Raw genomic sequence first — 15,034 nt, 5'->3', positions numbered from 1 at the left:
TTGGCAAAAATGCTGGAGTAAAGAAAAAACAAAAACAAAAACAAAAAATTGGGGGCACCTAGGTGGAGCAGTGGATAAAGCACTGGCTGTGGAGTCAGGAGGACCTGAGTTCAAATCGAACCTCAAATACATGACACTTACTAGCTGTGTGACCCTGGGCAAGTCACTTAACCCTCATTGCCCCACAAAACAAACAAACAAACCCAAAACCCAAAACAAAGCAAAAACATTGGAGTGGTTTGCCATTTCCTTCCCCAGTGCTTTTTTTTTTTTTTTTTACATATGAGAAAACTGAGGTAAACAGTTAAGTAACTTGACCAGGTTCATACAGCCAGTAAAAGTCTGAGGTCAGATTTGAACTTAGGTTTTTCCTGTACTAACCTAGCTGTACTTAAAATGGTATATAATCATAATCCCTTGAAGTTGATCTCTGAAGTTCCTGATGACCTTCTCATAAGGGACTTCACACATAGAACTCTCTGATGCACTTATACAGTACTGTGCATTACAGTTATCTTTGTTGATATCTTATCCCTTTGAGACTGTAAGCTCCAAGTAGACCCTAATTATCAAATTTTTGTTAAAAGATTGGGTGCCTTGTATATAATTTTCCTTGTGCCATCTATAAAAATATTTGTAACACTAGATGAATACTTTAGAAAGCTATTTTTTTCCTAATTAAAATGCAGTTTTGGCTTAAAATATGGGAAGTAGCCCATTCATTAGTTTGTCCAAAGTAGATATTTAACAGAGTTGGGTAACCTTCTAATTGCTTCTCAAGAATAAAAGAATGGGGGCAGCTAGGTGGCGCAGTGGATAAAGCACCGGCCCTGGAGTCAGGAGTACCTGAGTTCAAATCCAGCCTCAGACACTTAACACTTACTAGCTGTGTGACCCTGGGCAAGTCACTTAACCCCAATTGCCTCACTAAAAAAAAAAAAAAAGAATAAAAGAATGGGCAGCTAGTAGCAGAAAATACCCATGAACCGGGAGGATCCCGGGGAGGTCATCCAACATTGTTCATTTTTCCACTTGGAAATATCAAAAATGTCTTTCTTTAGGTCCCTGTAAAGTTTAGAGTTTTAGAGAATTTTTATCTCTAAGTTATCTGTAACAGAAATTAGTCTGTTTATCTCTGTGCCCTCTTTCTGCATTTCTGATCCTAGGAGACCCTGTAGGTATGAATATCCACACTAGTTTCTGGAATAATTGTCTTACAATGTAATAGTGAGTCATTAAGATATAGTGGAAAAAGCATTGAAGCTGAGGTTGAAAGACCTAGACTTGAACCTCAGCTCTGCATTGTACTAGCATTTAACCCCAGGCAGGTCAAAACTACCCTGAATCTAAGTTTTTCCATTTGTAAAACAGAGATTGCAAAAACCTGTAGATAGGTTGTAAGGATCAAATGGGATAGTGGATATAAAGGAGCTTTGTAAATTGTAAATTGTTATGTAAATGAAAACTATCATTAAGGGTCAAGATACTTCATTCTTCTTTTGTGGTTGGTTCTAGGGAAGCCTCATTTCTTATATCAGGGGAGAATGGCTTTATTCATTATGAATAAGAGGCATGACTGCACACATGTTAGTTTATTTTCCTGATGATGCTACCTTCATGATGAAAGTTTAACAACTGTCAAAACATAGTCTAAGGAGATTTTTCCAGTATTTGAAGTCTTCTGCCCAATTTGCTTGTCGTATACATACAATTTGTTCTTATTGAGTTTTTGTTTTTCTTTCTAGTTAACCTCTAATCATCTCATGAGGGCTTAATAAATAAAAATTACTTAATTTTAAAGAAGATTTTGAAATTCTGTTTAGGAGTCAGACAAGATTTGTCAACCAGGCCACACATTATGAAAAGATACTAGAAGAGGCTTCACACCGGCCATCACATTGGTACCATTTTGTGGGGTTTCCTCATTACACCACATGCATTAGAGCAAAGCTTCTTAAACTGTGGGTCATGACCTGATATGGAGTCACATAACTGAAAGGGGGGAGGTTGCAAAAAATTTGGTGGTAAATGTTTGATTTATATATCTGTTTTACGTACCTATATGCCTGGGGTTGTGCAACAATTTTTCAGGCAAAAAAGGGTCATGAGTGGAAAAAGTTTAAGAAGCCCTGCAATAGAGTCATAGCTGTTGAGACACAGTTGAGGGTAGGCTGCAAAGGGGATGCTGCCCAGACACCTACCATTAATATCATGATGAAATCTCAGCAGTCTTGCATACTTTACTTATAATACAACCTTTCTCCTAATGGAAAGATGAGTTTATTGGGGGGGTTCCCTCAGGGGAGGGGGATTTCCTCTGAACCCACCTGTAAATTTTGTTCTTCTTAATTTAAAAAATTTCATTTCTACAAACTCTTTCTAAATATAACCAAAATGCATACCATAAAGAAACAAACCTGAGACACAAAAGGCCAGAGCACTTGCTTATTTACTGTACTGAATTGGTAATACTTCTCTGGAACCCTCCCAGGAGAGTTCACCAGTTCAAACTTTTTCACTGCTTGACAATTCTCCTTTCACAATACAGCTGCATGTAAAAGGAGTTTGGGTTATTTTCTTCCTCCAAGGGGGAGTTTCACTGGGTTCCTTCACTACTTAAAGTCCTCTGTGTCTGTCTCCCACTACATGCCCCATGTTCACTGAGGCCTGACTAATGATTTATAGATCCCATTAGAATTCTGACTGAAACCCCAACTTTCTGGATCCTGCAGATATGTGCTGGCCATGTAATGGGGTGGGGGGGGTCCAAAGGTAGACTTTTGCATTTGCTTCTGGACCCTTTCCTCTGTATTTTTCCAACAAATTATCTTGAACATTGAGATTGATTAGTAGTGAGGCTACTTCAGTTTGGTATCTAGCTTGATGTCACTTAAACTTTTATTGTCCCCTTACTAAACAACCTTTACAAATTGTCATCAACGTCCACAGTAGTATTGCTATCATTATAAGCACTTGGTGCTTCTGATAAACATTCCGGAAGGCTTTCAGTTATCACCATTGGAAGTTCCCTCTCTGCTTCCAGCTGCTGTATCTTCTTTTCCTTTTCTTCCAAAACTTCTTCTAGCTGATTGATCTTTTCCGTCTGTAGTGAAACTTGTGTAGACAACTCCATAATCAGACTAATTCTTCTATCTCCTTCTTCCACAGGTGGGAGGCCTCTGCAGGACTCTTCCAGAGAGTTTTCTTCTAAAACAAATAAGAGAATGGAAGTTGGAAGAGTTTTCATCATATTTCCTAGAACCCCAAAATAGGGAAGAATAAAGAGCTACATTTCTCAATTCTTAAAAAGAAAACAGAGGAAACAGAGATACTACATCAGCAGAAAGGAAGAACCAATCATTGTTCTTGTCAAGCTTTGTCGATGAAGGCTAAACAGTGCCATGCTTTAGATCACTGCTAAAATAACAAGTGAGGATTAGTCTTTGCAGACTCCTAGGGCCTGTTAATTCATCATAACAGTGGTTGAGACTAGGGATAGAATTAACATATTCAACTTATAAACAGTCCACCCCAAATTTCCTATCAACCTTCCTCAAGGAGAGAGAAATATATGGGTTTCATAAGAGGCAAGATCAGGTGTGTGTGTGTGTGGGGGGGAACTATACAGTTTAATTCAATTAATTCAAATTTAATTTAATTCAATTCAATTCATTTTTATTCAGGTAAATTAAAAAAAAACATTTCTCAGCCCCTTTTCAGATAAAAATGTTAATGAGAAGGAATATAACTCTCCTATAAGTATCAACCCTTCTACTATGAATAGTTCATATCTATATAACAAATAGAACAAAAATTTACAAATATGGTCTAATTCATTCTCCCCAACAGACCTGTATGATAGGCAGAGTTAGGATTATTATCAGTGTTTTACAGAGGAGATCACTGAGGTTTGCACAAAGTCTAACAGATATTGAGAAGTAAAGGATTTGAAATTGGATTTCTGATAAAGTCTGATAGGATCTTTTCAGGAGTTTTCACTCTCATTTGACAGAGTAGGGAGTAACTTCATAGAACTATTAAAGGAACTGTCAGGAAAGTTTCTCTAAGCACTACCAGCCAGAAAATGCAAAGATCCATTTCTTTTTTTTTTTTTTTTTGGTGGGGCAATGAAGGTTAAGTGACTTGCCCAGGGTCACAGCTAGGAAGTGTCAAGTGTCTGAGGCCAGATTTGAACTTAGGTCCTCCTGAATCCAGGGCTGGTGCTTTATCCACTGCACTACCTAGCTGCCCCCACAAAGATCCATTTCTGAAAGACTTCTAAGTCTCTTACTCATTCTTCATACAATGCACACTCCCTCTAAGAGGGGTGATAATTTACTCCTTATCAACACAGGTATTAAGTAGGTTGGGATCAAGACCCTGCTGAAAATAGGAATGAGGATCAAGGCCTATAGCAAAAAGTTGTGAGTATAAGTGTAGGAATGCCCCAAAGATGAAGTTCTCTTGCACTTACTTCACAGTTTCTCACAGAGAAGCTGGCAAGGCTGCCCTCAGGTTTTACCTAGCCCAAGAGTCCAAGCATTAAAGTCACTCCTCATCTCCACAGTGTGATGAGAGACATAGTTTCTGGGTAATTCAAATGTTTTATTAATAAGGCTGGTAGATTATTAATAAAAGCATGGCTATTGGCTGTCTCTCTCAGACCAAAGACCATTATGGTGGTGGGGCACAGAGCTTATTCAGCTTTGAAACAGTAGGTGGTCAATGGGGCCAAGAATTGATCCCTGGCACAGAGAGATTATCTCTAGCCTTGGGTTTATCAGTTCAAAGAATAGCTTCTTCTTCAGTGAGGGAGACCCTGCGTGACACCACCACGTTTTAGCTATCTAGATAAAGGGATCTTTCTACCAAAGCTTGAGAACACAATGAACTTCCCCACCCTAGATTCCTTGCAAGTTTGGGATGGGTCTGGACCAAGATGAAGAGATTCAATGCAATCTTATTTTCAAAGAGAAGCTGGACCTCTAAAAGTCAGGGCCTTGGAAGAAAGAAGGAAGCTCTGAATCTCCCCAAGATATTGGTTATTAATAATCATTTCATACAACAGAAAGCATAGATTAAGAACAAGAAAGACAAACCAAAATCTCTATAGCAGAGTTGTCTAGTTGTAGTTAAATGACCATCGCATGTTTAAAAAATTACTGTTATTACTACAGTTAAAAAACAAACAAACCAGTGGATAAAGCACTGGCCCTGGATTCAGGAGGACCTGAGTTCAAATCTGGCCTCAGACACTTGACACTTACTAGCTGTGTGACCCTGGGCAAGTTACTTTACCCTCATTACCCTGCCAAAAAAACCCCAAACAAACAAACAAAAACCAACACCAGTGTTTGTATAGCATTTTCCTGGGAGAAATTATTATGGAAGTGTGGACCCCTTTCTACTGATGAAGAAACTGAGGCTTAGAAAGCTTATATGACCTGTAGTTATACAAGAGGAAACAGAGCTATGATTTCAACCCATCTTTTGAGCCTAAGTTCAATATTCTTCCTACTAACCCATACTGCTTCTAGTGTTTATCTAAGTGCCAATATATCCAAGTATACAATAAATAATGAAATCTTTAGCTATAAAAATATTTTTTCTAGGGCAATGAAAGCTCTTCCTCTAGAGAGATAAAGTTGCACTGTGCTGTGGCACCTATAAAACTGCTAAGTATGAGATAGACTTATTACTAGAGTACAAACCTGCTAACGATCCAAAATGTATTAGGAAGGGAGGGGGAGTAGGAGAGGAAGAGAGGTAGGGTTTGCAGTCTGTTGTGTTAAATTAGTAAATTTCTCCAGGGACAATGTGATAAAAACAGAGTATATTGAATTGCATAAACATCAAAATTCCCTGGACTTTTGAAAATTAACTAGAGGAGAATTCAGGCTTTTACTAGTTAGTCAGATAATCAATAAGCATTTATTAAGTGCCTACTAAGTGCCAGGAACTGTACTGAGCCCTAGGGATACAAAGAAAAGCAAAATACTATGCCTACTCTTAAGGAGTTCATGGTCTAATGCAGGAGAAAACGTGCAAACAACTAGGTACAAGCAAGATACGCACAGGATAAGTTGGAGATAATCATCAGAGGGAAGGTACATGTATTAAGGAGGATCAAGAAAGGCTTCCCATAGACAATGAGATTTTAGCTGGAATTTGAAGGAAGTCCAGAAAGCTAGGAAGTGGAGATAAGAAGAGAGAGCATTCTAGGCATGGGGAAGAGCCAGAGGAAATGCCCAGAGTCCGGAGATGCAGCATCTTGTTTGAGGAACAGCAGGAAAGCCAGTGGCACTGGATCACAGAGTATGTGGGGGATGGAGAGGATTAAGTTTAAAGAAGACTGGAAAGATAGGAGGGAGCCGGGCTGTGGAAGGTTTGGAATGCCAGAGGATCTCATTTTTGATCCCGGACATGATAGGGAACCATTGTAGTTTATTGAACAGAGCAATGGTATAGTCAGACCTGAGCTTTAGGAAGATTAGTTTGACAGAGGGAGATGGATTGGAGTGGGAGGAGACTTGAAGCAAGGAGACAACCCATGAGGCTATTGCAACAGTCCAGGTGCAAGGTGACAAGGGCCTTGCCCTAGGGTGGTAAGTGTCAAAGGAGAGAAGGGGACATATATCAGAGAATTTAGGAAGGTAAAATTGATGGGATTTGGCAACAGGTTGGCAGAGTGGATAAAAACATTGGGCCTGGAGTCAGGAAGACTTCAGTTCAAATCTAGCCTTAGACCTTTGCTGTGTGACCTTGGGAAAGTCATTTAACTTCTGGTTGCCTCCATTTCCTCATTGATGAAATGGGGATGGTAATAGCAACCTTCCTCCCAGGGTTGTTGTGAAGATTAAATGAGATAATATTTGTAAAGCACTTAGCACAGTGCCTGGCACATAGTAAGCACTATATAAATCTTATTGTTGGGGAAGCTGGGTGGCACAGTGGATAAAGCACTGGACTTGGATTCAGGGGGACCTGAGTTTAAATTCAGCCTCAGACACTTGACACTCACTAGCTGGCCAAGTCACTTAACCCTCATTACCCCACAAAAAGTTATTGTTTTCATTTATTATTATTATTATTATTATTATTATTATTATTATTATTATTATTATGGGAGTGACAGAGAGTTAGGAGTGATCCAGTGTCAAAGACTGCAGAGAGCTCAAAAAGAATAAGGACTAAGAAAAGATGTTTGGATTGGGGAAGTAAGAGATCATTGGGAACTTTGGAGAGAGCAGTTTCAGTGGAATGATGAAATCAAAAGACAGTGAGGAAAAGAAGTAATCTACTATTTTCTCCTATTTAAAAAGTTATTAGCAGATTACTGAAGTGTCTGGGAGCGGGGAGGGATGGATTTTGTCAAAAAACACATTTCCAACTTTCAAAAATCCTTTGAACAGACCATAATTAAAGTCTCTTTCTTGAGAGTCAACCAAGTGTTTTTATTTGTTTATTTTAATCTTACAACTTAAAATTATGTTGTAGTTTATAATTACCTGGGGCACAGAAATCAATATCTATTTTTCTTAAAATGATGCTCCAGGGGTAACTTGAGACATGATGGGTAATGATTTAAAGATGATCATGTTAGGGCATTGGCCTCAAGACAGCAGAATAAGAAGCAGAAAACCCCAGCGTTCTCTCAAAACTACACCAGCCAGGATGAGAAAAGAGCACCAGACTGAGAAATGATGATGAATCCGGGGAGAAATAACAAGAAGTGAATTTTGTTAGTCCAGTTTCATATAAAGAGACAGGTAGAAGTTTGAATGTATCCAGGCAGAAAAGTGCAGCTAAGGAGCACATTTTAGGGAAGCCTTACTGAAACCGGGGTCAAGTCAGAGCAGCCTGGAGCCTGTAGATATATCTTTCTGACCCAGAAGCCTGTTAGGATAGGATTCAAAAATGCAACACTAGATGGTGTGGGTCACTCCGTGCATCAGACTGACCAAGTGCAGATCACCCTTATGCTATCTGGATAGCGTTCTTTTTTTGGAGCAGCTTGTGAGGTTCTTAACAATATCTTGATTATGCATCATTACTTAGAACCTGGTGATACAGAGTAATACAAAAATACAGTAATACAAAAATGTCCTCACTATTCCTTCCAGAAGTGCACATAGACTGTCCCCAAAGTCCCAATGTGGGGAGTAAAGTTAGAAAAAGGAGAAAATACAAGTAAACACCCAATGATAAAGAAGTATTATGGCGAGGGGCAGCTAGGTGGCGCAGTGGATAAAGCACCAGCCCTGGATTCAGGAGGACCTGAGTTCAAAATCCGGCCTCAGACACTTGATACTTACTAGCTGTGTGACCCTGGGCAAATCACTTAATCCCCATTGCCTCACCAAAAAAAAAAAAAAAAAAAGAAGAAGAAGAAGAAGTATTATGGCGCCACAGACACTCAAGACCCAAATCAGGAATAAGAGTAACTCCACATCATTTATATTCAAATAAAGTAACCAGAAGTAATGGTTGAAATATATAATACAGAAGTTTTTAAATGATTATATAAAAGAAAGTGAGTTTAGCTCCCTCCCACCAAACAATAGTTACAAAAAAGATTATCAGGAATAGCTAGTTACTTTTTAAAAAACAAAGTAAGGGGGCAGCTAGGTGGGGCAGTGGATAGAGCACTGGCCCTGGAGTCAGGAGTACCTGAGTTCAAATCCGGCTTCAGATACTTAACACTTACTAGTTGTGTGACCCTGGGCAAGTCACTTAACCCTAATTGCCTCATTAAAAAAAAATCAAAGTAAGCATTAAAAGGAAATTAGGAAATTATTGGGGTAAACAAAACTATTGAATTGATAAAGAAAAATTGGAGATTATTAAAAAGTAAAATGGATAACCCATTAGCAAATCTGATTTTTTTAAAAAGGAAAAATAAATCACTAGAATAAAATATTAAATAGAAAATCATGACAAATAATGAAGAAATAAAGGAAATTATTAGAAATATTTCTGCCTAATTTTAATGTTCTTTAATGATTGGAGTGATGCCACCTGCTGGAGACTTACTGTAGAAAAGCTCTGCCATGAGGTGAAGGTCTCTGAGGGCAAGACCATGTGTCTTTTCTTTGGTGTCAGGAAGTGACGTTTGCTTGTGGGAAGAAGAAGGGGGAGGCTGGCGCTCTGACTTGCTCTCTTTCCTGAGGACTCTGGTGGAGAAGGGAGCTAGAAATGCTCTCTCCCTTTAATGTATAGAAGAATCTAGGCCTTTCTCTCTCTTTACCAAATTCTTATTCTCCTTAATAAATGCTTAAAAGTCTAACTCTTGCTAAAGCTTATAATTTATTGGCAACCACTCATTAGATATTTTAGACAGTATAGCTAGAATTTTAGCCTTTACAGTTCCCAAACTGACAATTTAAATAAAATGTATGCATATCTTTTCTTTCTTTCTTTCTTTCAAGTTTTGAGTTCCAAATTCTATCTCTCTCTCATTCCCTCCCTCGCTGAAGTGGTGAGCGATCAGATATAGGTTATATATGTGCTATTATGTAAAACATTACTGTATGTAAAACATTACTATATTAGTCATTTTATATAAAAAGACTCAAGTTTAAAACAAGAAGAAAATGCAAAGTAGCATGTTTGAGTCTGTGTTCATTCAATATCAGTTCTTTCTCCGGAGGTGGATAGTATGCTTTATCAGTCCTTTGGGATTATCTTGGATCATTGTATTGCTGAGAATAGTTAAGTCATTCACAATTGCTCATAGAACATTAATGCTAGGATAACTGGATATCAATCTGGAAGAAATTGGGTTTAGACCAAGATCTTATATTATACACACACACACACACACACACACACACACACACACACACACATACATATACATATATATGTATGTATATGCCATAATAATGTCCAAATGGATATATGATGTAGATAAAAATGTCAAATCACCAAAAATGAGAGGAACAAAAAGAAAGACATCATATGTGAATGGGGGAAAGTTTGTGATGAAATAAGAGATAGAGAAGAAATGGCCATTTTTAGTACATAAAATGGAAAAGGTTTTATACAAATAAAATCAATACAGTTAAAATAGAAGGGAAATTGTTAACTGAGGAAAATCTTTGCAAAAAGCTTCTCTGATAAAGTTCTGATAATTACGTTAAATAAAGAAGTGATACAAATAAATAGGAATGATAGCTATTTTTCAATAGATGAATAATCAGAGGATGTGAAGTATTTCTCAAAGAAAGAAATCAAAGTTATTAACAGCCACAAGAACAAATGCTCTAAATCATAAATAATTCAAGAAATTAAAATTTAAATAGAGTTTCCACCTCAACAATGTGTAATTTAAAATTCTAAATGTGGGTTCTAATCTGTTCCCCCAGTTTTGGAGGAAACTGACTAAAATCACTGATAAAACGAGTTTAGGTTTTTAAGGGTTTATTGAAAGATAGAAAGAGAAAGATTGAGAACAGAATTCCTACAGCCTGGCAATCCTATCTTTCCTCAATTTTCCTATGAAGTCCTCTGGAGTCTCTCTCCTCCACCATGGTGAAGTCAGGAACCAAAAAAGAGAGAACTCCTCCCCAAGCGCCCGCTTCCTACTTCATGTGTTCCTCCCAGAAATGGGAGGCTCCTCAAGTTGATTGGCTGGTAGCCTTGATAGACAATACCCATGAGCAAAGTCACTTTCTGACACCAAGGAAAAGCCACATGGCCTTGCCCTCAGAGGCATTCTCCTCATGGTGGAGCTTTCCTATAGTAAGTCTCCAGCAGGTAGCGTCATTCCAATCATTACAACAACCAGATTGTTGCTGTTCTTATTCAGTAGTATCCAACTCTTTATGACCCTGTGGACCAACTGTCCATGGGATTTTCTTGGCAAAGATACTGAAATGTTTCGCCATTTCCTTCTCCAGCTTTATGCACGCATTGGGTAAGTGACTGGCCTGGGGTCACACGGCTAATACATATCCCAGGTCAAATTTGAAATCTGGTCTTTTGAACTCCAGGCCCAGTCCTGTATCCACTCTACCACCTACCTGCCCACTTACCATATTAACAAAGATAATGACAAAAAAGAAAATTGACAACTTTTGGAGGGATTGTAGGCACACCGGTATGTTCTTGGTAGAATTGTAAAATGGTCCAGCCATTCTAGTAAGCAACTTAGAACTATGCCCTAAAAATCACAAAACTGTGCATACCTTTTAATCCAGTAATATCCTTCAAGTATTGGGCACAAACACTAAAACAGAGGAGGAAAGGACCTATATGTACAAAAATATCAATAGCAATTTTTTTGTTGTACAAAAAAAACTAGAATGAAAAGGAATGCCCATCATTTGGGGGGCAGCTAGGTGATACAGTGCTAAACACATCACGATCTATGAAAATAATGGAATATTATTGCACTGAAAGAAATGACCAAGGGAATGAGTTGAGAGAAACCTGAGAAAATTCATATGAACTGATGTAGAGTGAGGTGAAAAGATCCAGAACAATGCTTTCTATAATAGCATCAGTGTAAAGAAAAACAACCCTGAAACGCTTTAGAATGCTGACCAATGCAAACAATAGCAATAACTCTAGTGGACTGAGGACGAAATACTTTATCCAACACTTGAGAGAGGGGTGATGGACTCAAGGTGCAGAATAAGACACAAATTTTTGGACATAGACTATACTTATTTGTGATACAGATTGTGTTTTTTCTTTTTTTTTATTTAGGGACAGGGTATTTAGGGAAGAAGAGGGAAACTATAGATAGGACTGCCAGAAAAGAAAGTCATTGATGTATTTAAAAATATATATATTCATAGAAAAGAATTAATTCAAAGGAGGTAAGAAGCAAACATATAATCTGGATAGTTTTGAAAGTAACATGTTGAAATTATAGATTTTAAAAAGAAAAGCAATCTGCATGTAACTGAGATTCACATTTTCATGTATAATCCTCTTTTTATGGTCTATTTTACAAATGAAAATGTTCTCTTTTTTGGTGTTTGTTGAATGTGAAATAATTTTTTAAATGGTGGTATTGTTGTGAGCAGCATTATAAGCACAATTTGTAAACTTTTGGCATAGTGCACATCTTTTTTTTTTTTAACCCATTGTGATCCTGCTGTAAAAAAATGTATTATTAACCTTGCTGGGAATTTTGAACAAATGTCTGTAGCCTTAGCTCTTTACAGTATGCCTATGGGGGGCAGTCTCAAAATAGGGACAGCAGCATCAATACAGGGATTTTGGATTGAGAAAGAACATTGAAGAGGAACAGGACAGAACATTTGTTTTTCCAAATAAAATGTCTATTTTTAACCATAGCAGTACTCCTATATTGTGAGAAAACATGATCCCTAGTTCAAACTAAAATTGCAAGGCTAAAGGTATGATGATGTTAGGGAAATAACCTAACTGAACACAGAGAGACTAATATATTAACATTTAGACGTCTCAAGGGAAATGAGGAACAGGCCAAGAGAGAGAGGGAGGGAGGGTGTGTGTTTGGGAGGGGGGGTGTTGAGAGAGAGAGAGAGAGAGAGAGAGAGAGAGAGAGAGAGAGAGAGAGAGAGATGACAGCAAGAAACTATAACATATTTTACCTGATCTTCCCCATACTTAAGATTTATTCTCTAGCCCCACACCCACAAGGGACATGTCCAAGATGAGCGTTTTAGGAAGTAGAAAATAGGTGACCTGTGGATGAAATGGATCTTTCAGTATCTCTACCCAACATGAAATAGTAACAGGAAACTAAAAACTAAACAAAACAAATCCCAAAATACTCATCACTCTTTCCGGATGTTCTGGAAGTAATTTAGCCAAGTTAGGACTGACAAAATACTGTAGAGATCTGGTCAATTCAAAAGAAAAAACAAAACAAAACAAAATAAGAGGACCTTTTCTCTAAGTAACATTTAGTGGATGGTTGCTTTGTTCAGAACATCGCAGAGAGATAGAGGGAAGAGTAGTTGTGTGTAAAGGTTTCAGAAAAAGGTTTTCCTAGTGTCTAAATCAGGCTGCAAAATCTGGATTCACCCAGGCTCCATGGGTGCGGGATTGTTCATCTCAGAATTGTGAAATCTTAGAATTGGGAGAGACCTCAAGCAACATTTCTAAAGCACTTTTAAAGTTCATAAAGTGCTTTTTTTCACAAAGGCCTGTGAGACTTTTATACTGCAAGTGTTCTTTTCTTCATTTTGCAGACAAGGAAATTAAGGCTCAGTATAAAGTGACTTGTTTCTAAGGCAACATACTAATCTAGATCTCCTAACTCAAAGCCCAGCACCTTGTCTACTATCCCACACTATCTCATAGATGATCTAAGCCAGTAGTGGAGCCATCTTGAACTGGCTCACAAGCTCATTGTTAGATTATCAGCCTAAGCATCGACATGGTGGAAATTGGCTACAAATAGGGTTTGATTTATTCTTTTGTAATCAGGATTAAGTGACTTGCCCAGGGTCACACAGCTAGTAAGTGTCAAATATTTGAGGCTGGATTTGAACTCAGGTGCTCCTGACTCCAGGACCAGTGCCCTATCCACTGCCCCACCTAGCTGCCCATTTTTTGTGCACTGGCCCAGGAGTCAAGAAGACCTGAGTTCAAATCTCACCTCAGACACTTGAATCCAGGTCCTCTTGAATCCAAGGCTGGTGCTTTATCCACTATGCCACCTAGCTGCCTCCCACCCCCATATTCATTCTTATTTATCTCTTTACCAGCCTCCTCTGCTATACTCTAGACTGAACTCATTTGCATAAGTCCTCCACCTTTTCTGTAAGTGATCTTTCCATGTCCTGTCCTTCATTAAAATGTGGCTTTTCTTGATAATGCCACTTACCTTGAACCATTCTGCAATAGAGAGCAATCAATGGTAGTCATAGTTTGGGACTTGAGGTTTGAGGTAATCAGCATTACACCCAGGTTTGGAGAGGCCAATGAAAATTAGGACTAAAGCTTAGAAAAGAGAACATTCTTCAACTACCATCTCTAAATAATAATGTATACCATCTCTATCCATACCCAGCTAACCCAATAAAGGTGGTTTGTTATCAAAGAGTACCATGACATAGGGGTGATGTCTTGACTTGCAGTGAATTGGATTTAAATGACAGAGGGTTGTGCAAGGTCACCCACCTCACTCTCTCCTTCAGAGTTAGCTGGATCCAGTGGCAAGATAGAGAGCAGGACAACTGGAGATGGCCCTGGATGTTTAAGGCAATTGGGGTTAAGTGACTTGTCCAGGTTTACACAGCTAGGAAGTGTCTGAGGTGAGATTTGAACTCAGATTTTCTTGACTCCAGGACCAGTGCTTTATCCACTGCACCTTCTAGCTGCCTCTATCCAATAATGGTACAAAAAAAGAACACCACACTTGAGAGTCAAATCAAGAACCTGGCTTTGCATCTAGACTCAGATATTTTATCACTGTAATATTTATCATTGTGACTTTGGAGAAGTAGTTTCATCATCTGTAAAATTAGGTTGTTGGACTAGATAGCCTATCAGGTCCCTTCTAGCTTTATGATCTTTGAGCCTATATTCTTTACTACCTAATGATTTCAGAATTTGGATCAAATCCTTTTCTAACATGTGATCTTCCATAGTGACTAACATCTATTGAAAATTCTGCCAATATCACAGTCTCAGATTTCCTTGGTTTCAATGAATTTTATTTCTTGGCTCACTTGGGAGTTTATCATCTCTTATAACTGTTCTACCTCTGAGATTTTGACCTTAGAAATTCTCTTCCCTAACAACAATCTCTTATGCCTCTACCTCTTCCATGGTTTCATGGGAGGCCAGAGTTGGAAATGAATGAACTCATTCTTTTCTCTCATTGTCACTTTCAGTTTCCCAAACCTTTCCTATTTTTCAGACTATAACTTTCTTTCTTTCTTTTTTCTTTTTTTTTTTTAGTGAGGCAATTGGAGTTAAGTGACTTGCCAAGGGTCACACAGATAGTAAGTGTTAAGTGTCTGAGGTCAGATTTGAACTCAGGGACTCCTGACTCCAGGGCCGGTGCTCTATCCACTGCGTCATTTAG

The 15,034-nt window shown here is 38.3% G+C and overlaps 1 protein-coding gene across 1 annotated transcript in view; it reads right to left on the bottom strand.

Moving 5' to 3' along the window:
- Positions 1-2,923: 2,923 nt before the first annotated feature.
- The window catches only part of CCDC192 (coiled-coil domain containing 192), a 307,328-nt gene continuing 295,217 nt past the window's right edge, over positions 2,924-15,034 (bottom strand). Inside the window, 1 exon segment of the mRNA XM_043998020.1 lies at positions 2,924-3,209. Within this exon segment, the coding sequence (XP_043853955.1) occupies positions 2,924-3,209 (286 nt within the window).

The sequence above is a fragment of the Dromiciops gliroides genome, chromosome 1, assembly GCF_019393635.1.
Source record: "Dromiciops gliroides isolate mDroGli1 chromosome 1, mDroGli1.pri, whole genome shotgun sequence".
NCBI classification, from domain to species: Eukaryota; Metazoa; Chordata; class Mammalia; order Microbiotheria; family Microbiotheriidae; genus Dromiciops; species Dromiciops gliroides.
This window is presented reverse-complemented; position numbering and strand designations above follow the sequence as displayed.